The sequence below is a fragment of the Rhinopithecus roxellana genome, chromosome 3, assembly GCF_007565055.1.
Source record: "Rhinopithecus roxellana isolate Shanxi Qingling chromosome 3, ASM756505v1, whole genome shotgun sequence".
Taxonomy (NCBI): Eukaryota; Metazoa; Chordata; class Mammalia; order Primates; family Cercopithecidae; genus Rhinopithecus; species Rhinopithecus roxellana.
This window is the reverse complement of record NC_044551.1, coordinates 146422111-146448435: the sequence shown is the minus strand read 5'-3', so window position 1 is coordinate 146448435 and position 26325 is coordinate 146422111. Positions and strand designations below refer to the sequence as shown.

General features: G+C 36.5%; 1 protein-coding gene across 4 annotated transcripts in view; it reads left to right on the top strand.

Moving 5' to 3' along the window:
* Positions 1-25537, top strand: part of TENT2 (terminal nucleotidyltransferase 2) — a 73378-nt gene extending 47841 nt beyond the window's left edge. For 3 of the 4 annotated variants that reach the window (XM_010386002.2, XM_010386000.2, XM_030927282.1), the window contains exons 13-16: positions 7630-7766; positions 18717-18808; positions 21105-21184; positions 24066-25532. In XM_010386002.2, coding sequence (XP_010384304.1) covers positions 7630-7766; positions 18717-18808; positions 21105-21184; positions 24066-24140 — 384 coding nt within the window. In that variant the 3' untranslated portion in view covers positions 24141-25532. Of the gene's footprint in view, positions 1-7629; positions 7767-18716; positions 18809-21104; positions 21185-24065 lie in introns of all 4 variants that reach the window. The other variant, XM_010386004.2, reaches the window with a different exon arrangement.
* Positions 25538-26325: the final 788 nt, after the last annotated feature.

Sequence of the window (26325 nt, the reverse complement as noted above, 5' to 3'; positions counted from 1 at the left end):
GGTGTTGCAGGTTTGGTTCCAGGCCACCACAATAAAGTGAGTCACATGAATTTTTTGGTTTCCCAGTGTATACAGAAGTTATGTTTACACTATCATGTAGTCTTTTAAGTGTGCAATAGCATTATATCTAAAAAATGTACATGCCTTTGTTTAAAAATACTTTATTGCTACAAAATGCTAATGATCAGCTGAGCCTTCAGCATGAGTTGTGGAGAATCTTGCTTTGATATTGATGGCTCCTGACCAGGTTGGTGGTTGCTGAAGGTTGGCGTGGATGTGGCAATTTCTGAAAATAAGACACCAGTCAAGTTTGCCACATTGATTGACTCTTCTTCACAAGAGATTTCTCTATAATGTATGATGATCTTTGCTAGCATTTTACGTACAGTAGAACGTCCTTTAAAATTGAAGTCAGTGCTCTCAAACCCTGCCACTACTTTACCAGCTAAGTTTATGTAATGTTCTAAATCCGTTGTTTATACACTTACAAATATTATCCCTCTTTCACGAATGAAAAAACTAAGTCTTAGAAAAGTTACATGGTTGATCCAAGCAGTACTGGTATTTTGTTGTCATTTCAACAAGATTCACAGCATCTTCACCAGGAGTAGACTCTAACTCAAGAAACTGCTTTTCTTTGCTCATCCATAAGAAGCAGAACTTCATCTGTTAAAGTTTTATCTTGAAATTACAGCAGTTCAGTCATATCTTCAGGTTCCACTGCTAATTCTAATTCTCTTGCTGTTTTCACCACATCTGCAATTACTTCCTCCACTGAAGTCTTGAACCTTTCAAAGTCATCCAAAAGGATTGGCATTAACTTCTTTTAAACTTCTGTTAATGTTGACATTTTGACCTCCTGTGAATCACGACTGTTTTGAATAGTATCTAGAATGATGACTTTTTTTCCAGAAGGGTTTCAATGTACTTTGTCCAGATCCATCAGTGGAATCACTATCTGTGGTAGTTATAGCCTTGTGAAATGTATGTCTTACATAATAATACTTGAAAATGAAAATTACTCCATGATCCTTGGGCTGTAGAATGGATGTTGTGTTAGCAGGCATGAAAACATTAATCTCTTTGTACATCCCCATCAGAGCTCTTTGATGATTAGGTGCACTGTCAATGAGCAGTAGTAGTAGGTCTCAACAGTGAGCTTAAAATGTTCAGTGTACCATGTTGTAAAGAGATGTGTTGTCATCAAGGCTTTGTTGTTCCATTTATAGAGCACTGGCAGAGTAAATGTAGCATCATTCTTAAGGGCCCTGGGATTTTGGAATGGTATATAAGCATTGGCTTCAACTTAAAGTCACCAGCTGCATTAGCCCCTAACAAGAGTCAGCTTGTCCTTTGAAACCTTGAAGCCAGGCATTGATGTCTCCTCTGTAGCTGTGAAGGTTCTAGATAGCATCTTTGAATAGAAGGCTGCCATTTACACTGAAAAAATCTGCTATTTAATGTAGCCGCATTCATCTGTTCAGTGTAGCCATGTTAATTTAGCGAGATAACTTCTGGATAACTTGCTCTAGCTAAGCATTTGCTGCTTCACTTTGTAATTTTATGTTATGTAAATAGCATCTTTCCTTAAACCTCATAACCAACCTCTGCTACCTTCCAACTTTTCTTCTGCAGCTTCCTCACCTCTCTCATCTTTCACAGAATTGAAGAGAGTTAGAGTCTTGCTCTGGTTAGGTTTTGGCTTAAAGAAATATTTTGGTTGTTTGATCTATCCAGACCAATGAAACTTTCCATATCAGCAATAAGGCTGTTTTGCTTTTTTATCATTGATGCGTTCACTGGAGTAGTACTTCAAATTTCCTTCAAGAACTTTTCCTTTGCATTCACAGCGTGGCTGTCATTGGTGCAAGAGCCCTACCTTTTGGCTTGTATTGGCTTTCAACATGACTTCCTCATTAAGCTTAGTCATTTCTTGCTTTTCATGTAAAGTGAGAGATGTGTGACTTTTCCTTTCACTTGGATGGCCATTGTAGGGTTGTTATTTGGCCTAATTTCAGTATTGTTGTGTCTCGGAGAATAGGGAGGCCCAAGTAGGGGGAGAGGGACGGGAATTGCCTGGCAGTCAGTGGAGCAATCAGAATACACATAACATTTGTTGATTAAGTTTGCAGTCTTAGCGGATACCATTTGTGGCACTCCAAAACAATTACAGTAGTAACATTAAATATTACTGATCACAGATCACCACAACATATAATAATAATGAAAAAGTTTGAAATATGAGAATTACCAGAGTGTAACACAGAGACCTGAAGTGAGCGCATGCTGCTGGAAAAATGGCTCTGCTGATAGACTTGCTAGCTGCAGTGTTGCCATAAACCTTCAATTTGTAAAAATTGCAGTATCTTCAAAGGACAGTCAAGCAAAGCGCAACAAAACGAGGTGTGCCTGTATATATACGGTTGACCCTCGTATGTGGGTTATGCGTCCATGGATTCAACAGACCACACATCAGAAATATTCAGGAAAAATAAAAATACAACAATAAAAAATAATACAAATAAAAAAACATAGTGTAACAACTATTTAGATGGAATTTAAGTTGTATTAGGTATTGTAAGTAATCTAGAGATGATTTAAAGTATATGAGAGGATGTACATAGGTTATATGCAAATACTTAACCATTTCATATAAGGGACTTGAGCATCCCCTGGAGCCCTGGAACCAGTTGCCTGGGAATACCAAGGGACAGTTGTATACACATATGTATAATGACTTTTTTCTTTTTAAAAATTGACCTAATATGATGAAGGGATTGATGAATTACCTGAAACAGGCTATAAATGAATACCTTTGAAAAGATTTAGCCAGCCACAGTGGCTCACTCCTGTAATCCCAGCACTTTGGGAGGCTGAGGCGGGTGGATCACGAGGTCATGAGATCGAGACCATCCTGGCCAACATGGTCAAACCCTATCTCTACTAAAAATACAAATATTAGCCGGGTGTGGTGGCACGCCCCTGTAGTCCCAGCTACTCAAGAGGCTAAGGCAGAAGAATCGCTTGAACCCGGGAGGCAGAGACTGCAGTAAGCTGAGATCACGTCACTGCACTCCAGCCTGGGCGACACAGCAAGACTCTGTCTCAAAAAAAAAAAAAAGATTAAAAAATTTTGGTGTAGATTTTTTTTTTTTTAATGGTTACAAAACATTGTTTAAAGTTGGCACTACTTGAATTTTGAAAACATAGGAAAGTTAATTTGGAAATAATACGTGAAAAATTTCAGAAGGTAACCACACTGCATTGTATAAATTTGCAATAATAATGACGTGGCATATACTAAACAGTTAGTAAATTCTTGCAACAACCATCTGAGTATTTTTCCTTTTCTTGTATTATAAATGACGAAGCTGAGGAAAGCTAGGTAACTTGTTTAAATGCTTGAAGCTAGTAGAAGGGTAATGCTTCATACTTCAGTCTGACTTCAAAGTTAATACTTTTAATCTCTTCATTATAGTACCTCTACTTTATGTTACTTATATTGATTTCACAACTTTTAAATCTGAAGTCAGATATAATTAAAGGAAATTTTATGATCAATCTTTAACATACATCACCAGATTAATGATGACTTACCTGCGTGCAATTCAGATAGCTTTGCAGAAACTTGAAGATATCACTTAGTTCTTCTTTTCAGGCAGAACTATTCCCTATCAGTTTTTCTTTTCCTTGTAACCTTCCTTAACATATATTTCTAGGGTCTCATAATTCATATTGTTAGGAAATTATGCTTAATCTCTTTTAATAACTTAAATTTCTATTTACCTGGAGATGGAAAGTGATCATCTTTGACTTAAGCATTTCATCATTTAAAGAACAGTTTTCATATAGAAGGTTAGCCAGTCTAACTTATTCTGGAAAGCACTTAATTGTCCAAATTTCAGACTTTGAAGGTAACATAAGATATCATGGGACAGTCTCAGAAAAAATGATGGAATCTGGCAAAAGGTATTTTTGCCATTATTAAAGACAGTTCAATGAGCAGAAGCGGTGAGAGTTCTCAGATGTTTTTCAAGGGGTTTTCTATTTAATTTTTTTTAACTTGAAGAGAAATGAAAGATTACATGTCTTCTAAAGGATCAGCATTTAAAAATCATTTGGAAATGTTTTCAGGAGTTAATACGTTATACATTTGATTATCAGAAGCCCAGAATAACCTAAAAAATATAATAAATCTTTCTTCTATATAGGCACACAAGCAACAGTAAAAATTTGTAACCCAAAAATGTATTTATTAAAGAGATGGATGTTTATCAGTTTAATTGCTATTCTGTGGACTTACTTTGTAATTTTAAGGCTGCTTTCTTTCTCTTTGACTTTTTGGTTCTCTTTATGTACTTTCTAAAATATTAGTTTAAGTTCTGAACCCCTTTGTCCTATCTGAAATAGCGTGTATTTTTCTTAAATACATAACTACAGTGGGGAAGCTCCCTTTTAAAGAAATTCCTTTTTTTTTTTTTTTTTGGGATGGAGTCTTGCTCTGTTACCCAGGCTGGGCTGGAGTACAGTGGCGTGGATTTGGCTTACTCTAGCCTCCACCTCCTGGGTTCAAGCGATTGTCTTGCCTCAGCCTCCTGAGTAGCTGGGATTACAGGCATCCACCACCATGTCCAGCTAGTTTTTGTATTTTTAGTAGAGACCGGGTTTCACCATGTCAACCAGGCTGGTCTCCAACTCCTGACCTCAAGGGATCCGCTCACCTCGGCCTCCCAAAGTGCTGGGATTACAGGCATGAGCCACTGCGTCCGGCCTTAAAAAAATTCTTTGTTGAAATTTTAAAGCAAAGAATCTTTCTGTAATGTGAATGTTCACTAAAAACTGGGGTTTTCTTTTTCTTCTTCTTTTTCTTTTTTTGAGATAAGGTCTTGCCCAAGCTGGAGTGCAGTGGTGCAATGATGAGCCTTCTAGGCTCAGTCGTTTCTCGTGCCTCAGCCTCCTGAGTACCTGGGACGACAGCAATGCATCACCATGCCCAGCTAATCTTTCTATTTTTTTTTAGAGATGGGGTGTCAGTAAGTTGCCTAAGCTGGTCTCAAACTCCTGGGCTCAAGGATTTGGTAATTCATATTGCTGTGAAATTATACTTAATTTATTTTATTTGATAATCACCTAAATTTCTTTCTGTTTGCCTGGAGATGGAAAGTGATCATCTTTCACTTAAGATTTTAAAGAACAGTTTCCATATAGAAGATTAGCCAGTCTAACTTATTTCAGAAAGTGCTTAATTGTCCAAAGATTGATCCTTCTGCCTTAGCCTCCCAAAGTGCTGGGATTACAGGCTTGAGCCACCATGCCTGGCTTAGGGGATTTCTTAAGGATAGATAGAATTACTATTTACTGGTAGCTGCTTTTAGGTGTCCTTAACTTTTTTAGTTTTGGTTTGGATTTCTGCTTCAGTTCTCCCTCTATAAGCATGACCTGATTCTTTTTGTGTATGACCATGAAACAGTGGAGCTAAGAGAAGACTGGCCAAATTGTTGGTCTGAGGTCATTCAGCATTTTAATGGAGTGGATCTCATGACTCTTCATTTCTTAATGTCATAATTGCTGACCTTTTTCTTTAAATTATTGAACAAAATGAAAATTTTACAGGAGGTACAATCATTTTTTAAACTTCAGATAAGAAAGTGACTTCTGTTTTAGCATATTCAGTTCACAAATTGAATGCTAATTGTGTTTGGTGCTAGGAATCAAAATTAGTAAGAAGCTTTCAGAGCAGGAGCTATTAAACAGTGACATACTTATTTGATCTACATTATACCTTTTGTTTGATTTGCCAGAAAATAACATTTAAATTTTATAATTTTAAATAATGTTGCCCTAAGTTCAATTTTATACCTAACAAGTAAGAGTTAAAGGGGAATAGAGGCACTGCATCTGTGCTTCCTTCTGCCTTTAGTCTTTACTAATTGAGGTTTCTTTCCTACACCCTCCTCTTTTTAAAATTTCTACTTGAATTTTAAAATGCAATTAATACTACAGCTGTTAGAATGTAAGGGGAAAGTCCCACGTTGAGGAGTATCAACTTTATGAATTTGGTTGGAATAGAATTTTTATTCCAAGAGAAAGGTAATCACTTCTTGGTAGTTAACAATTATTGATAGAATTATAGGTAATGGAACAGGGGAGGGAGGTATTTTTATTTTCCTGCTCCTTTGTTTTTATTCATATTTTGGGGGCACTAGCATTGAATGATGCACTGCTATTTCTCTACTACCATTGTTCAGAGATTCTCCTTTTTTTTTTTTTTTTTGTCTCGCTGTCGCCCAGGCTGGGGTGCAGCGGCGCAATCTCAGCTCACTGCAAGCTCTGCCTCCCAGGTTCACGCCATTCTCCTGCCTCAGCCTCCCAAGTAGCTGGGACTATAGGCACCCACCACCATGCCTGGCTAATTTTTTGTATTTTTAGTAGAGATGGGGTTTCACTGTGTTAGCCAGGATGGTCTCGATCTCCTGACCTCGTGATCTGCCCGCCTCGGCCTCCCAAAGTGCTGGGATTACAGGCGTGAGCCACTGCACCTGTCCGGAGATTCTCCATTTTTTAACTTGGCATTATCTAGATGTCTTTAATTACATTAGTATCTATAAGCCCAGGGTTAAATAGGTAGTTTGGAATCTTAACTGTAGTTGTCATTCCGCTGTCTTAACTAATTGCTTTTTTTTTTTTTTTTTACCAAAAAACAAAAAAATTCATTTCTGTTCTGACAGCAGTGGAGAAAGAAATACAGAAAACCATCCCTGATGGCACTGTGCAAATTATCTTGTATTATTTTCTAATTGATGTATATAAATGACTTGATAATTTATATAGTACATTTAGTATATTTGAGAGCCAGAACTTGCTGTTAATGGAGGAAAGATGAATATGAAAATGAATGGCATAACATAGGAAAACAGGATAAGTACCCATTAGTATTCTTTCTAAAAGGTGTCTTTGTTCCTGGATTTCAGGCAAATGATATCCTCTTTTATAAATATTATGGTAAAAGCTTGCTGAATATTGCTTGTTGGTATGCTTCCTATCTTATTTTCCCTGCCTTCTTTGTCTTTTCAAGCTTAATTCAGGTTGAACATCTCCTCTTCCATCTAAGATACAGAAACAAAGCAAAATTTATAAAATCTTAAAATTAGTATAAGTAGTATTTCTATATTAAGGGTACTCTTATGGCCTTTGAGAGAAGTTTGAAGTGACAGAAAAAACTCTTACTTTGTGCTTGATACAGCCTTTATACATATACTGCTCCTTGTAGGAATTATTAAGAATGAGATAACCTTTATGAAGAAATCTATATGGTATTGGGTAGAATCTTGGTATGCATAGTAAGGCTTTATTTATGAGTTAGAAAATCTTTTGCTAAATAGCCATCTGTTCGGTTAACTGAGTGCTGTACTCAAGCCAAGGATTAGATTGTTAAGTTTTTCAGGTACATTCTGGCCTACTGCAAATACTGGTGAAGTCTTTAGTGGAAGAAAAATTTCAGGTTTCCAAATTGCCAACGTAGAGAAAATTTCTTCTCTCTTTTTCAAAGAGGAGCCTAGTTCAGGATTTATAAAGTTTCTTAGTGTCTGTTTTAAATGGCTTTACATTTTTTCCCCTTCTTTTTGACAGGAATCTTTTAGTCCTGCTATACAGCTGCACCTTGTACATCAAGCTCCATGTAATGTTCCTCCTTACCTCTCAAAGAATGAATCAAACCTCGGGGACCTCTTACTGGGCTTTCTTAAATATTATGCTACAGAATTTGAGTAAGTAAAACTTTAAATTGTGTTTGTTCATTTACATATATGTGTGTGTGTGTATATATATGTGTGAATATGAATATATATAAGTGAATGTTACAGATTTGGTCAGAAGCTATATTTGTCATTTCTAGTGCTGTCAAGTTGTCCAGAAATGTATAGTTTATAAAATTTCTTCCATGACAGTGAATTATTAGAAGCTTAATAGATTTTATATTCTTAGCTAATAAATACATTTATAGTCCAGTAAGCCCAGTTTTAGTTGATTTCAATAGTGATAGGCCCTATGTGTTGGTCCTGTGCAGGTTCTGTGTAGTTTGGAACATCCATTTTCTGTAAACTTAAAATGTATAGTAAAAAACACTGCTAAGACAGACTAATAAAGATCTGTTTAATACTTGGCATCTTCATAAATAGTTGTGTTAGTATGATATAAAAATCAAGGAATGTGTCGTTTTGTTTTTTCTTTTTTGAAGATGATATGTAAACATGAAACAAAGAATGTATAATCAGGCTGGACAGAACTAAAAGTTCTTATGTGAGTTCTAAGTTCAGATAGAGTGGAGTTAGGAGTTATTTGCAGCTCCTCTGATCAATCTGGAAAAGCTTGAGGGAGGAAGAGAGAAGATTTAGAAATTGTACAGTATTAGAGGCAGGTATAGTTACCACTGTAGACCACTTTGAAGAAGTTTGCATAGGGGAATAATAATAGTAATAATAATAATAAATTGCTATTACTAGGTGGGAAAATGGTTCTAAACATATTTATTATATTATTGTTTATATTTATCATTTCATTCCGTTTACATAATTGTTATCTGTGTGATATATTATGCCCATTTTACCAGTGAAGCATAGAGAGAGGGGAAGTAATGTGCTCCAAGATCACATAGCTAATAAGAGTAGTATTTCAGGCTGGGCGCGGTGGCTCACGCCTGTATTCCCAGCACTTTGGGAGGCCAAGGTGGGTGGATTGCCTGAGTTTGGGAGTTCGAGACCAGCCTGACCAACATGGAGAAACCACGTCTCTACTAAAAAATACAAAATTAGCCAGGTATGATGGCACATGCCTGTAATCCCAGCTACTCGGGAGGCTGAGGCAGGAGAATCACTTGAACCTGGGAGGTGGAGGTTGCACTGAGCCGAGATTGCGCCATTATGCTCCAGCCTGGGCAACAAGAGCGAAACTGTCTCAAAAAAAAAAAAAAAGAAAAGTAGTATTTCAGATAGTTTTGACACAGAATTCACACTTAACTATGATACTTACAAGTATAAAAAGGTAAGAGCTTTTATTTATTTATTTATTTATTTATTTATTTATTTATTTTTTGAGATGGAGTCTTACCCTGTTGTCCAGACTATAGTGCAGTGGCGCGATGTTGGCTCACTGCAACCTCCGTCTCCCGGGTTCAAGCGATTCTCCTGCCTCAGCCTCCCGAGTAGCTGGGACTACAGGCACCCGTCACCACACCTGGCTAATTTTTGTATTTTTGGTAGAGATGGAGTTTTACCATATAAGCCAGGCTGGTCTCGAACTCCTGACCTAGTGATCTGCCCGCCTCAGCCTCCTATAGTGCTGGGATTACAGGTGTGAGCCACCGTGCTCAGCCACGGAGCTTTCATTTATATAAAGATGAGGAAAGGTTAAAGACTGGATGAGACATAGTACATAAATGGACTGTAAAGGTTTAATGGTTATTCTAGAGTTCTCTTTAAGATATTGCAATAACAATAGCTAATGTTTAGTGAGAATTTATCTAGTGTGCTGTAGTAAGCTGAGTGATTCCCATGATTTCAGTTAATCCTCACGATAACCTCTGTCAAGCTTAGGGAATTTGTGTACATGAAACTTGTCCATGGCAATCTACAGCTAGATTGTGGGTGAGTTGGGATTCACTTTCAAGCTGGACTCCAAAACTGCATTCTTAATTGTTAGACTGTATTGACATTGCTTATTATGTTATATAAATTAGGGACTGGGGGATGTTTGTGGAGGGGGGAAAGGATTCACAGAAGAAAGATTTATTTCTCCTATGTATAGTGCAGGATTAGAGCATCTGTATACAAATACCTTGAAAATCACCTGCTTTGTTGAACAGAAACAAGATAGTAGATGTGTAGGTTTATATGTTAATTTAATATTAATGGAAACTAGTCTGCTGGGTCACATGATGCTGATGCTTGGAAAGAGGTTTCAGAACTTCACCATATAGTACGTTTGTCATTTCATATGAGATATTTTCAGAAATGTGACTGTGGGGATCACAGCCAAGAATGTAGTCATGGTAATAAACTAGATGCTGTATAAAAGAATTATGGCAATTGTTAAAAATGTCAATAAGGATTTCTTCTGAACTTCGAGGTAATCATTTAAAAGGTCCTTTTTTCTTTTTCTTTTCTTTCTTTTCTTTTTTTTTTTTGAGACAGAGTCTTGCTCTGTTGCCCAGGCTGGAGTGCAGGCAGTGGTGTGATCTCAGCTCACTGCAACCTCCGCCTCCTGGGTTCAAGGAGTTCTGCCTCAGCCTCCCGAGTAGCTGGGATTCCAGGCACATGCCACCGTGCCTGGCTAATTTTTTTTTTTTTTTTTTGGTATTTTTAATAGAGATGGGGTTTCACCATATTGGCCAGGCTGGTCTTAAACTCCTGAGGTCAAGTTATCCACCCACCTCAGCCTCCAAAACTGCTAGGATTACAGGTGTGAGCCACTGCGCATAGCCAAAAGTTCTTTTTCCTGAAAGACAAAACGTTAAGTGACTGTTAAGGGATGCTTGAATATATGGTGTAAATGTTGCGGAAGTTTTATATGGTCATTTAAAAATTACTATTTTTTGGCTGGGTATGGTAGCTCATGTCTGTAATCCCAGCACTTTGAGAGGCCATGGAGGGGAAATCACTTGAGCCCAGAAGTTTGAGACCAGCCTGGGCAACATGAACATGGCAAAACCTCCTCTCTACTAAAAATACAAAAATTAGCCAGGCGTGGTGGCACATGCCTGTAATCCCAGCTACTTGGGAAGCTGAGGCACAGGAATCGCTTGAACCAGGGAGGCGGGGGTTACAGTGAGCTCAGATTGCTCCACTGTACTCCAGCCTGGACAATAGAGCGAGACCCTGTCTCAAAAAAAAAAAAAATTACTATTTTTCTTACCTACTTCACTCACACCTTGCTGCTGAAATACTTCCGTTTTATTTTTTGCTTTTTGTGAGTACATAGTAGGTTTGTATATTTATAGGGTATGTGAGATATTTTGATATAGGCCTACAGTGCATAATAATCACATCAGGGTAAATTGGGTATCCATCACCTCAAGCATTTATCGTTTTCATTACAAACAATTCAGTTATCCTGTTTTAGTTATTTTTAAATGTACAATTAAATTATTATTGACTATAGTCACCCAGTTGTGTTATCAAATATATATCTTATTCGTTCTATTTTCTTGTAGTCATTAACCATCCCCACTTCCCCCTCTCCCTGCCACTGCTCTTCCCAGCCTCTGGTAACCATCATTCTAGTCTCATATCTCCATGAGTTCAGTTCTTTTAATTTTTAGATCCCGCAGATAACCGAGAACATGTGAAGTTTGTCTTTCTGTGTCTGGCTTGTTTCACTTCATGTCCTCCAATTCCATCCATGATGTTGCAGATGACAGGATCTCATTCTTTTGTATGGCTCAATAGTACTCTATTGTGTATAAGTACCACATTTTATTTATCCATTCCTCTGTTGATGGACACTTAAGTTCCTTCTAAATTTTGGCTATTGGGAATAGTGTTACAAAAACATGGGAGTGCAGATATGTCTTCAGTATCCTGATTTTCTTTCATTTGGGTATACGCCTAGGAGTGAGATTGCTGGATCATATGGTAGTTCTACTTTTAGTTTTGGAGAAACCTCCAAACTGTTCTTCATAGTGATTGTACTAATTTACATTCCCATCAACAGGGTATGAGGGTTTCCTTGCCAGCATTCATTGTTGCCTGTCTTTTGGATAAAAGCCATTTTAAGTGGGCTGAGGTGACACCTCATTGTACTTTTGATTTGCCTAAGTCTGATGATCAGTGATGTTGAGCACCTTTTCATATACCTGTTTGTTCTTTGTGTGCCTTCTTTTGAGAAATATCTGTTGAGATCTTCTGTCCGTGTTGTAATTGAATTATTAGATTTTTTCCTATAGAGTTGTTTAAGCTCCTTATGTATTCTGGCTATTAATCCTTTGTGAGATGAATAGTTTGCAAATATTTTCTCATTCTGTGGGTTTGTCTCCTCACTTTGTTGATTGTTTGCTGTGCAGAAGCTTTTTAAATTGATGTGATCCCATTTGTCCATTTGCTTTGGTTGCCTGTGCTTGTGGAGTATTACTTAAGAAACCTTTGCCCATACCAATGTCCTGGAGAGTTTCCCTAGTGTTTTTTTGTGGTGGTTTCATAATTTGAGGTCTTAGATTGAAGTCTTCAATCCATTTTGGTTTGATTTTTGTATATGTCGAGAGAGAGGGTTCTAGTTTCATTCTTCTGCATATGGGTATCAAGTTTTCCCAGCACTATTTGTTGAAGAGACTTTGCTTTCCCTAGCGTATGTTCTTGGCACCTTTGTTGAAAATGAGTTCACTGTAGGTGTATGGATTTATTTTGGTGTTCTTTATTCTGTTACATTGGTCTATGTGTCTGTTTTTATGCCAGTCCCATGCTGGTTTTGTTGCAGCTTTACTGAATTTGTTTATCATTTTAAGATTGAGATAACTTCAAGATATTCAAGTGGAGATATTGAGTAGACAGTTGGATATATAAGCCTAGAATCAGGAGACAGGCCACAGAGCTAAATATTTGGGAGTTGTCACCAGGTAGATGGTATTTAAAGCTATGAAACTCTTTGAAAAAAATCAAGGGAGTGAATATATAGATGGAAAAGAGAAAATAGCCAAGCATTGGGTACTCCAATGTTAAGAAGTTTACAGGAAATGCAGGGGATAAAGGAATACGTATTGTTAAATGACACAATAAACAGACAAATACAGAATGTAGGCATTCTGGGAAATACCTGGCCTAATCTCCTCAAAAGTCAGTATCATTAAAAACAAACAAAGGCTGGGTGTGGTGGCTCATGCCTGTCATCAGCATTTTGGGAGATCGAGGTGGGCGGATCATGAGGTCAGGAGTTGGAGATCAGCCTGACCAACATGGTGAAACCCCATCTCTACTAAAATTTAAAAAATTAGCCAGACATGGTGGCAGGTACCTGTAATCCCAATTACGCAGGAGGCTGAGGCAGGAGAATCACTTGAACTCAAGAGGCGGAGGTTGCAGTGAGCAGAGATAGCACCAAGAGGCGGAGGTTGCAGTGAGCCGAAATAGCACCATTGCACTCCAGCCTGGGCAACTGCACTCCAGCCTGGGGGACAGAGCGAGACTTCATCTCAAAAAAATAAACAAGGAAAATGTGAGGGGATCTTTATTAGATTTAAAGAGATGGAACAGTCATAAACAATGCATGAACCTTGATTATAATCCGATTGGGGTGGGGGAACTATAAAAGGTATTTGAGTCACTGTTAATTTTCTAATTGCTTTTGGTGTTGTAAAGGAGAATGGCTTTATTCTTAGGAGATACATGCTGAAGGATACAGAAATGAACTTTCATGAGGTATACAGGTTACTGAGTGGTCCAGTTCAAAATACACACACACACACCTGCAAATGTGGCAGAATGTTAACACTTGTTGAATTGTTTTTAAATTTTATACTTTTTTTTGTATTTGAAATTTTTCATAATACATAGATGATATAAAAATGAGATTGAGGATGAGAAGGAACTAATATATGAGTCTAGGAAGAAAGAATCATTGAGATAGGAGGAAATCCAATGGAATGTGGTATCTTGGAATCCAAAGGAGAAAAAAATGTTTTAAGGAGGAAGGAGTGATTATCTGTGTCATTATTTTTTGATAAATTGAGTAAGATGAGAACTAAATGTTGACCATTGTATTTAGCTATATGGAGTCCTCTGGACCCTTGACAGGAACAGTTTCTGTGGAATAATGGGGATAAAGAGCATAGCATTATTGGTGGACTCAAGAGAAGACAGAGGGAGAAGAATTCAATATGGATAATGTAACTCATTCTCTACAGCAGAAAAAAACAGTGTAGAAATTAGAGTGTTAAGTGGAGTCCAGTTTTTGTTTTTATTGTTAGGAGAAATAACCCATCTTGATGAAAAATTGATGATACCAGAGAAAGGCATAGTAAATTTTTGGAAATAAACTTGTTTGAGGTAAGAACGATTGGAATCTAGAGCACAAATAGAATAGGAGCACAGATAATTCATTAATAATGATCAAAAGTAGAATATATGGACACAGGTAAATGTAGCTGAATCAATGTGGTTGGAGCTAGTAGAAATTACCTTTGAATTGTTTTAAGTTTTTAGTGAAATGAGTTATGGACATGCACTGGTAATGATTGTGAAGGTGGAAATTTGAGAAGTAAGATGAAAGTATGAATTGTCATATACTAGAGTAAAAGGGTGGATTAACTATGGAAAGACAGTATGGTTGGGGGAAGTAACATTAAGAGCCCTCTTTAGCTAAGTGATCATGAATTTGAAGTGTGATCAGTCTGTGTGATTGCATCTCTCCACCCATGTTCAGCTGTGTGGGAAAGAATTGGAGTAGATTTAATCAGGGTTGTGTTTCAGCCAACTAAGTTCAATGCAGCAAGAGTGGGTAAGAGTTGAGAGTACGTGAAAGGGAGTGATTTTCATAATTGACCATGCATGGGATGTATTACATTCAGTCTTGAAAATGTGGGCACAGAGATGCCTATAGGACATCCAGGTGACAGTTTCCAATAGCTGGTTGTAAATGTTAGCCTGGACCTTAATAGAAAGGTCAGAGCTGGAGAAAGGATTTGGGAAAGAAACATCAGATTATTGGAGCCTAAGGTGTGTACTCTACCATTAGAAGATTCAAAGAGGCTGAGCCCTGATGAATACTAACATTTAAAGGTTCAGGTAGAAGATGAGAAGCCAGTCAAAACAGAACTCTAGGATTAGAGTAAAATATTTTCTCTACCTAAGACATTTGAAATTCCTAACAAAGTTTTCTTTCTATTTGCTTCCCAGCCCATAACAATAAAACAAAATTATACGTATTTGTTCACTTAATGTTACTAGTCTATATATAAATATACACACACACACACACACAACCATATGGTATCAGACTCATAATTTTGACTTTATTAGACTCGATTTTTTCTTTATGTCACTTAAGACAGCATTTCCAATTTAATCAGTTGCCTCAAAATACTTTCTGTGGTCACAAAAAGAATGGGGCTGGGTGCAGTGGCTCATGCCTAGTCTCAGCACCTTGGGAGGCTGAGGCGGGCAGATCGCTTGAGGTCAAACGTTTGAGACCAGCCTGGCCAACATAGTGAAACCCCGTATCTACTGAAATAAAAAAATTAGCTAGGTGTGGTGGTGTTTGCTTGTAGTCCCAGCTACTTGGGAGGCTGAGGCAGGAGAATTGCTTGAACCTGGGAGGCACGGAGGTTGCAGTGAGCTGGGATTGTGCCACTGAACTCCTGTCTGGGTGACAGAGCAAGACTCTGACTAATAAATAAATAAAAAGAATGGCTAAAGAGAGTTTATTGATGAATGCCAGTCTGTTAACATTATCGAAGAGAAGAAGCAAGGACCTAACTTGCTTCTGATATAATGAGTTGTCTCAGTTTTATATGTAAAAGATTATCATTTATTATCAGCGTATTTTAGATTAAATTAAGCCCCGTATCTGTTCTTCTTTCTGAAACATCTCTCTTCTGTAGATTCTGTATCTTATTTTACACTTTAATTATTGAGTGACAATAACAGATTTTTACATGCCAAGCAAATTATGGTCAAGAATAGGTTAGTATGATAGAAAGCTTAGGTTATGGGCTGTGTTTTAAAGAATGAAATATTTAGGGAAGATATTTCTAAATTACCATTTAAATTCAACTCTTGGGAAGACCGTTTGAGTCCAGGAGATTGAGGCTGCAGTGAGCCATGATTGTGCCACTGTACCCCAGCCTGGGCTTGTCAACAAAGCCCTGTCTCAAAAAATATATAAATAAATAAATCCACCTTTAGAGTACAAAGAGTATAAAATTATGTCATGTTTTAATGATTTGAAATGTTTAACAATCTGGAAATATTTAAAAGTTCTTTGAAAGTGCAGTAGATTGAATCAGTCCAAATAGTAGTGATTCAAAATATTCTTTTTTCTTTTTGAAGCACTTCAAATGATACAGTCATTTTAATAACTGCATTATTTGGGTTTGTTGTACATTGAAACTTAATATCTGCTAAGGGATGATCAATAAAATGAATATATCTATTAATATATATCTTATACCGTTTCTGTGACCAGTTTAGAACCAAGTAGTGGCATGTAGTGTAAAATCAGGATTTGTTGACGGGCGCAGTGGCTCACGCCTGTAATCCCAGACTTTGGGAGGCTGAGGCGGGTGGATCACGAGGTCAGGAGATTGAGACCATCCTGGCTAACATGGTGAAACCCTGCCTCTACTAAAAATACAAAAATTAGCAGGGCGTGGTGGCGGGCGCCTGTGGTCCCAGCTACTCAGGAGGCTGAAGCAGGAGAATGGCGTGAACCCGGGAGGCGGAGGTTGCAGTGAGCCGAGATAACGCCACTGCACTCCAGCCTGGGTGACAGAGTGAGACTCCGTCTCAAAAAAAAAAAAAAAAAATCAGGATTTGTTTTAGTAGACATATAGTGGTAAAGATAGAATTTTTGATTTAAGGAAATAAAAGTTGTAATTTAACAGCAGGCTATAGTATTTCAATATTCTAAAACTCTTCTGAAAGATAAAAATAAATCTATGCCTTGTAAAAATAATGTTTACAATTTTAATTCTGCAGATTTAATTGTCCTATAAGCTGTTATTAGAAAACAAATAGTCTCAAGGGAAAATTCATTTTATTAATAAGTTTGACTTAACTAGTATAAAGTGAAGTGATGCAAACTGTAGTAGGTAACCTTGTTTGCTTCAGGTTTGTGGTTATATAACTCCCCTCTTTACATTGTTGTTGTAAAGAAACAATGTAAGAAAATTGTTGGAAACGTTTGTATGGATTTTTTTGTTTTCTGTTTTTTTAAGATGGGGTCTCACTTTGTCAGCCAGGCTGGATGGAGTGCATTGGCATGATCACAACTTACTGCAGCCTCAACCTCCCATTGCTCTGGTGATCCTTCCACCTCAGCCTACTGAGTAGCTGGGACTATAGGCGCTTGCCACCACACCTGCTAATTTTTGGATTTTTAGTAAAGACTTTTGAAACAATAGAGCAGAGTAGTCTTTCTGTTTGGAGTCTGTACTAATGGAACTGCAATACATGAGGGATCTAAAACATTTTCCTGTAACCAATACTAAGTATTTCCATTTGATAACCCACTTAATTTTTAAAAAGCACAAATCCTGATATATATATTTTAAAAGAACTTAAAGCTTTCTTTATAAAATATTTACAAACTACTCTTGATCAGAACAAAAATAAATTTATACTTACAGTGTGCTTTACAAGGATCAAAATTCACAAGATGCAAGATTTTTCATGCTTATTTAATATAGAAATTAGTCAAATTTCTATAAACAAATGCCATACAGGATCCATGATTATATTCCTACAAATTCTCTTTCTGATAAATAGAGGAGAAGTGTAGGGTGTTGGAAGGTCCCAAGCGATAGTCTTAAATGGTAGAGAAAGATAAATACTGCTTAAAAAATGGTGTTAGCTGTTCCTCAAATTTATTTTTCTCTCATATACAAGTTGGGTAGTCATATACTTTAAAATGTTCCTTGAAAAAAAGAAAATACTTGTAATTGCTGTTAGAAAAACCTTTTTTAAAATATGTAAAGTGAGTATATACTAAAGACTGGACAGTTTACCTTCAGGCCCGCTGATGAAATTAGTTTACTTGAATAAAATTTTACTCTTAACAACTGCATCTGATATACAGCAATAAAGTATATTTTCATAGAGTATTAATTTTGCTTTCCTAAAACGGCATCTACTTCTATTGGAAAATTTCAAAATTTTCTCCCAAATCATACACATAAAGATGTACCTGAACAAAAATTATTTAATAGTACCAGAAGATAACACTGGAGGATTATTTCCCTCCTAACAAATAACAGATCGTTACTGCGTTGTTAACTATGACCATAGTTGTTATTTTTTGTTTGTTTGCTTGTACTTTCTTTTCTTTTTTTCTTCTTCTTTTTTTTTTTTTTGAGATGGAGTCTCACCCTCTCTCCAGACTGGAGTGCAGTGGCATGATCTCAGCTCACTGCAACATCCGTCTCCCGGGTTCAAGCGATTACCCTGCCTCAGCCTCCCGAGTAGCTGGGACTACAGGTGCACACTACCATGCCCAGCTAATTTTTGTATTTTCAGTAGAGATGGGGTTTCACCATCTTGGCCGGGCTGGCCTTGAACTCCTGACTTCGTGATCCACCCGCCTTAGCCTCCCAAAGTGGTGAGATTACAGGTGTGAGCCACCGTACCCAGCCTGTACTTTCTTATTTTTTCCAGTTACTTCATTTTTTCATATGTGTTGAAATATGTGTTGAAAACCTGGTATGTACTGTTCTCCTAGGTGAAGAGTGAAAAAAATAGATAAATATCCAGTATCTTGGAGCTTTCCTCCTACTTGAGGGAGACACAATGAAGAATAACGTAATAAATAGTAAATGTAAGAAACAAATTATTAGAAGATGATAAGTGTTGTGGAAAATAAAATAGATGTGGGAAATAGGGCTTGTGGTGCTGAGGGTTGGGGCACAGGTTTCAGTGTTCCACAGGAAAATTGGGGTAGGCCTTACTATTGATACAATAAAAATAATATAAGAGAAATTATGAAAATAGTTAACATGTTTGCTGTTTTTCTTCTTATAGCTGGAATAGTCAAATGATTTCAGTTCGTGAAGCCAAAGCCATTCCGAGGCCTGATGGTATTGAATGGAGAAATAAATACATCTGTGTAGAAGGTAGTTTTCTGTTTACCATCCAGTATCATCATGGTACTAAGAGAATTACTTGAGTAATTTCAGCTGTGTTTCAGTTAAAAGTAATACATTTATGTCTGAAGTGATTTGTAAGTCTTTTAGTTTAAAAATTTTAATTTTAAAGAAAATCATTTAAAATTTTGTAGGTGTGAGAAATAATAAACATAAACTTTAGGCATTCACCCTTTCTAGTTGGTAAAATTTAAGCTGTCTTTATCCCTCTTGTGGTTGATGGACAATTTCATGACTTACAGATGGAAGAAAATAGAATCTTTATATATGATTCTTATATTGACATACAATCAGTTATTTTATATTCTTTTGCACTTAAAATATTACTTAGTACAAGTTGGACTTTTATAAATAGAAATTGATTTTGCTTTAAAAATTAAATGATCTGAAGAAATTTTCTTCTCTAAAATTAATTTACATGTAGTTGAATATATCCTTGAGACATTTTGAGTGAGTAGAAAACTGACTTCAGGAGACAAAATTATTCTCATAGATGCTAAATTGAAGACCTCTGTAAATCTGGAGGTTAAAAAGTATAAGTAGTTGAGAATCAGCATTTGTAGAAAACATCAGATTTTGGATATTTTAATCTTGAATTATATGCAGTATTTTAAGAGTTTGTGAATATGAAATTAAATCTCCTGCTTTGGTGTGCTAATAAATTGCACTGGGTGGACATTATTTTAGTTACTTGTGTTCAGTTGAATACTAAACACTGTTCTAAAGTGCTGTGATGATGCAATCCAGTACAATTTGGGTTTTGACCTTATTCTGTTAAGGAAAAGAACCCCACAATACTGTGATAGTAGACTCCTTTTTAACATAGCCTTTCTAAGCAATGAAAAATAAGCAAAAAGAGTACTTAAAATTATGGACCTGTGTAGATTATATGATAAATCTAAAGTTTTGACCTTTCCATCAGATTCCCTATTCTTCCATACTTTTTCTAGGTCTTTGCCCTCAGTTACCTTTCCTCTTACCAACAACTTCATTCTTTCTCTCTCCAGTCCTTCCCTTTCAGCTTTAATACATACATAGGTCTTCTCATTCTTGAAAAATACTCTTTATTTGGTCCTACTGGTTCTTCTAGGCATTTTTCTCCTTTTTCAGTGCTAAAATTCTTAATTGCTGGTAATTTTTACCTACTGCTGGCATTATTTTAGACATTTCATCTCATTCCTGATGCCTTTAGTTATCCTTGTCTTCTCATTATGATCTTCAGTTTCCTTGTGCTCTTCTGGTTTCTTCCTATCTCTCTATATGTATTCTTCTCTCTTGTGGGTGAAGGGTGAGTGGGATGGTGGTGTGAACATGGAAGGTATATATATTGGAGACACACATACATAAAAACTGTTCCTTTGCTTTTTTCCTGTCTTCTGTTTGCTTTTCTCTTTTTCTCTTTTCTTTTTCTGCCAAATTTCTCATGCAAGTTACTTCACTGTATCTTTTTTCTTTCTTTCTTTCTTTTTTTTTTTTTTTGGAGATGGAGTCTCTCTCTTTTGCCAGGCTGGAGTGCAGTGGTGCAACCTCGGCTCACTGCAACCTCCACCTCCCGGGTTCAAGTGATTCCCCTGTCGCAGCCTCCCGAGTAGCTGGAACTACAGGCACGCGCCACCATGCCCAGCTAATTTTTGTATTTTTAGTAGACATGGGCTTTCACCATGTCGGCCAGGATGGTGTCGATCTCTTGACCTTGTGATCCACTCGCTTTGGCCTCCCAAAGTGCTGGGATTACAGGCGTGAGCCACCATGTCTGGCCAGACTTAACTGTATCTTTTTCTAAACCGTCCACTTGGGCCATAACTCCCTGCATTGTCTTCCATTTTCTCCAGTATTGAACCTCTACCTTCAAAGGACAAATCAGCTTTTAAGTTAAAATTAAATTTAAAGTTACCTTTCTGTGATATTTAACATTAACTGCCTCTCTTAGATACAATGCTTTCTTCTTTTTGATGACTTTTATTATTTTCCTAAGGGTAGGTCTTTGACACTAATTTTTCAGAAACCTTACACACATTTATGATTTAGACTTGACACACCTATGCTGATGACTTTCATTTTTAATCACCTTCTCCCTTGAATTTTATCTAACTTATTAGGCAGTTCATAGTATATTAAGCTTTTCTGTATACATAAATCTAATAAAGATATTAGGCTGATTTTTATAGGTCAAAAACTGTCACATATTGACAACATCAAACCTAAAAAAGAAACTGTAGCTCTCATTTTAATAATGTTTTCTGTACATGTGCGTTTAACATTGCAGAACCTTTTGATGGAACAAATACAGCCAGAGCAGTGCATGAAAAGCAGAAATTTGACATGATCAAGGATCAATTTTTAAAGGTAAACAATGCATTAGATCAACCCTAGAAGCATTAGTAGACCAGTATGCTTTAAACAGGAGAAAATATATATGTAATAGGACAGAATGGTTTCTCTTTTGTGAATCCATTAATATAGCATGATAGGGAACTTATTGAATTTAGTTAAACTTTTCCTTCAAAGAGATCTGGCTCTGTTTTTATTCGCATTGCTTTCACTTTCATAGAAATAAGCATTTTCTCTTTTCTTTTTGAGACGGAGCTTCACTCTTGTTGCCCAGGCTGGAGTGCAGTGGCACAATATCAGCTCACTGCATCCTGCACCTCCCAGGTTCAAGGGATTCTCCTGCTCAGCCTCCCAAGTAGCTCAGATTACAGGCGTGTGCCACCACACCTGGCTTATTTTATTTTTATTTTTATTTTTTGTAGAGACAGGGTTTCACCATGTTAGTCAGACTGGTCTCAAACTCCTGACCTCAGGTGATTCACCTGCCTCTTCCTCCCAAAGTGCTGGTATTACAGGCATGAGCCACCGTGCATGCCCTGCCGAAGTAAACATTTTCATAGTGAGCTTATTAAATTTCCAAAATGAGTAAAACCTAATGGACTCTTTTCCTTCCTTAGTATATTGGGGAATTTATTGTGGCCTTAGAAGGAAACTGATGTCTGATCCATGCTTTTTTTAATGTATACCCCACTGTCACAGGAATTAGAGTGCCGTTTTATTTTTGTTTATATTTTGGAAAGTTAAAATTTATGTCACAGGAATTAGAGTGCCGTTTTATTTTTGTTTATATTTTGGAAAGTTAAAATTTATGTATGTGTCTGTGTCTATAGTATGAATTTATTCATCAGTGATGTTGTTAGATGTGGTTTTAATCTTCAAGGACTTCCACAACACATTGTAGAAATGCATTGATTGATATATGTATTGAGACATGGAGGGGAGGGAAAGCTTCGTAGAAGAAAAAGATGAGAAAACTGCAAAGATCATTTTAGGGGCGTACTTTTTCATTATTCAGACGTACAAGTGGATTTTATTTTAATGATAATTTAAAATACAAGTATTGAGGCATGAATATCACTGGAGCCTAGGAGTTTGAGGCTGCAGTGGGCTATTATCAAGTTGCTGCACTTCAAGCCTAGACAACAGAGTGAGAGACTCCACCTCTTAAAAAAAAAAATGAATAAAAATAATGGCCAGGTGCAGTGGTTCACACCTGTAATCCAAACACTTTGTGAGGCCAAGGCAGGAGGATTGCTTGAGGCCAGGAGTTTAAGACCAGCCTGGGCAACGCATAGCAAGACATAGTTCACACACACGACATAGTTAACACACATACACACACACACACACACCCCACTCCACCCCACCCCTGGGTGTAGTGTTATGCACCTGTGTCTTAGCTAGTGGGGATGCTGAGTAGGGAGAAAGGCCTTGAGCCCAGGAGGTTGAGGGTGCAGTGAGCTGTGATTGTGCCACTGCACTCCAGCCTGAGCATGAGTAATAGAGTGAGACCCTGTTTCAAATAAATAAATAGATAAAATATAAGTATTCTATTACTTATATTTTGTTGGATATATCCAACAAAAGGACATATCATTGAAGCTATCCTTCAAATCAGACTTTCTTAATTTGGCAACCAGAATAGAAAATTTGTCCTATAGAAATTCTTTAATTTTAAAACGAATATTCAAGAGAGAATATTTTCGTCCATCAGATTAAATTGAGAACTCAAAAATAGCAATGCTACATTTGTGTTCTTATTGATGAGTGAGCTTTCATTTAGGATTGTTTAGTTGTAAAACCAGTACTTTTAGACAATTGAATAATTGACATGAGACTAGAATACAAAGATCTGCAGTCACCAAGTAGTGAGACAGATTTTTAGCTTGTGAACAAGTTTCTTTTCTTCTCCTTATCCATTCAAATCACTGTTATTTTCCAGAGGCATACATAAAGTACCTTATTGTAAATTTACTTTCTCCTTCGTAAATACTATATATATATTTTTGAGACAGGGTCTTGCTCTATTACCCAGACTCATGCAGCCTCAATCTCTTGGGCTCAATGATCCTCCCACCTCAGCCTCGTGAGTGCTGGGACTATAGGCGTGTGCCACCATACCCAGCCAATTTTTATATTGTTTGTATAGACAGGGTTTCACCATGTTGCCCAGGCTGGCCTTGAGCTCCTGGGCTCAACTGATCTGCCCACCTCAGCCTCCCAGAATTCTGGAATTATAGGCATGAGACACTGTACCCAGTCCCATAAATACTATTTTTAATGGAAAAAGCTAGTAAAGATGTAAGACAGTCAATCAAATAATTGAAATAATACTCTCTTCTCAAATCCAAAGTTTTTGTTTGCTATTTTTAGATCGAATTAATCTGTGAATAAATATTGTCAGTTGTATCTTTCAGTACCACCTTTGTGCCCATTTCTTTATTAATGAATTGGAACCATAAAAATACAGAGTTTTTAAATAACATTTTATTTTCTGATGACAGAAACAATACTTACACTGTGTTAAAAACTTGGAAAATAAAAACCCAAAGAACCAGCCTGGGCAATACAATGAGACCTCTCGTCTCTACAAAAAAATTTAAAAATTAGCTGAGCGTGGTGGCACACGCCTGTAATCCCAGCTACTCAGGAGGCTGGGGTGGGGGAATCTCTTGAGCCTGGAAGATGGAAGTTGTAGTGAGCCGAGACTGCACCACTGCACTCCAGCTTGGGTGGCAGGGCGAGACCTTATCTCAAAAAAAGAAAAAACTCAAGGAAAAAACTAATCAAAATTTTACCACCTAGAGAGAACCAACTGTTAACATTATTTTAAACTCTCAGTCTTTTGTTCTGTATAAATTTCAGGTTTTAAGAATGATTTTTCTTTCTCTCCCAGTCATGGCACAGATTGAAAAACAAGAGAGATTTGAACAGTATACTACCTGTAAGAGCTGCTGTCCTGAAAAGATAACTGGCCTCTATTTCTTAATAAATTCTTCCAAGAAATAAAGAACAATAGTTTCATCGTAATACATTATGTTTACCTCCATCATAATTGCTTTTTTCATAGTTCTTGTTTTCATTTTTTATTTTTAAAAAGACATATAAAGATTGCATATTTTATTATGACATTTCCTAATAAAACCCTTTGATTTAAAAATAAAAATGTATTTTTGAAAATGTTTACATTGATGATTAGTAATATTATGGCATGCGTTTTCAGGTGATCAGATAAAATATATTTTGCGAAATTACCTGAACAAATAAAAAGTTTTTGATACAACTTCAATTAATTGTAACACATGCTAATCCTGAAGAGATGTGTGGAATTTTGGAAGGGGTCTAATTCATACATGCTTAAAGTCTAACCTACATTATTAGATAGTTTGTTGTCAAAGTCTGTTCTAGTAAAGTGAAGGTTCAAGTCAGTTGTTCAGTTACTTGAAGCAAAACGAAATCATTTCAGTCAAATCACTGCAGAGTCATGAAATACTGAACAATTGCCTTAAGTCTTTGCTTTGCTTGACTCACTGGGATAGACTGAGGCTTCGGGTGTGTCTGTATTAGCATTTCATTAGTACTTCACATGCTTTTGATGTACTCTTGAGATGGCTTTAAATTTTGTATTGAAACAACAATACATTTTGCACTGTAGTAATAGGAGCACTAACTCTTACAACAGTTAGTGAATTGTTTTAAAGAATCAGTTCAGTGTAGACATTTTGAAAAGATTGTTTCCTGTGCTTTATGATAGCTTAGTATAATGTGCACTTCTGCTTTACTTGCCGTTTTCCTGCTCTATTTTCTCTGTGACATGAAGCAACAGAAACTGAGAGATCAAAGTTAAGATTATATCCTGTTTGTAGTATCAGATATTTTTCTGTGTACAATTATAGGATTGTAATCTAAACTGGAATTTTTAGACAGTAAGCCACTACAAAATGTTTTAGATAAGACACAATAAAATTATTATAAATAAAAGCTTAATATTTGTAAAAAATCTCTTTTTCAGTATTTCTTTTTTCACATGAAAGAAGTAGTGGTGGCTGCTAAACAAAAAAAGCTACAGTGTTTATTAAGGTTGTTTTTGATTTATGTAAATATTTATAAATTGGTCAGTGCCTATAAATTTAAATATAAAAAGTCATCTTGAAAAGTTTTAACTTTTTCAAAAGGACTATGTCCAACATTTTTTAGACCTGCTGTAGTAAACTTTGTACCTCTAACGTATTTTTTTTTTTTTTTTGCAGACCAAATGCTAAAACTTTTGCTTTTCTTTGACTTGTAAAAGGTGCACATTTTGATTTTCTTCTTTAAGTTCAAATTTTTGTATGTCAAATGCAATAAAATTTATATATGGACATTGTTGAGGTGTTTTTCTTTTTTCTTCTGTGAAAGTCTTTGCTTTTGAGATGAGACGGAGGCTGTAGTTATCATCTAAAACTGAACTAAATCTACTTATTAGCCAGCTAACCACATCAATATCTTAGGTCTCTGGCACTATGAGGAATGAAAGTTTACACATAGTAAGTGTTTTAGATTCCTGATGTGTAACACTTTTTATGCATTTGAGCTTTTCATATTTTGGGGGGGGGGGGGATTTTTCCTAAAATTTACATTGTGCATCTCTTAATGAGAATGTACTGAGTAGAGTTAATATTCTAGTGATGACTGTGTAATCGTTATAAGCATTAGTCTTAGTACTATTCAGTAATAATTGTGCAACTTTCAGGGATGGGTAAGTATGTACCCTTTGCCTCTACAGTATTATGACATTTCCTAATAAAACCCCAGAATTTACCATGGTGTGGACTCCTTCACTGTCAAGTGTTCTCTCAGTTTTCAATGGCCCCATCCTTACTGCTGCTTCTTTTCACTTGTTTTACTATGAAAAACAGATCAAGAAGTCACTAAACCTAGATTCAATTCTAAATCAGTAGACTGAGGCCTAAAATTATGCACATGTGACTGGCCAAATATGTCAGATAAGTGAACTGTTAATATATGAGAGAATTTTCTAGACTTTTATTAATCTCAATTATTCGTTTGGTGAGTACTAAATTATTTTCTGTTTGTATTATCTGTCCATTCCTGTATGTAGTTGTCCCTCAGTATATTGAGGGATTGGTTCCAGGCCACCCCCATCCTCTTCAGAT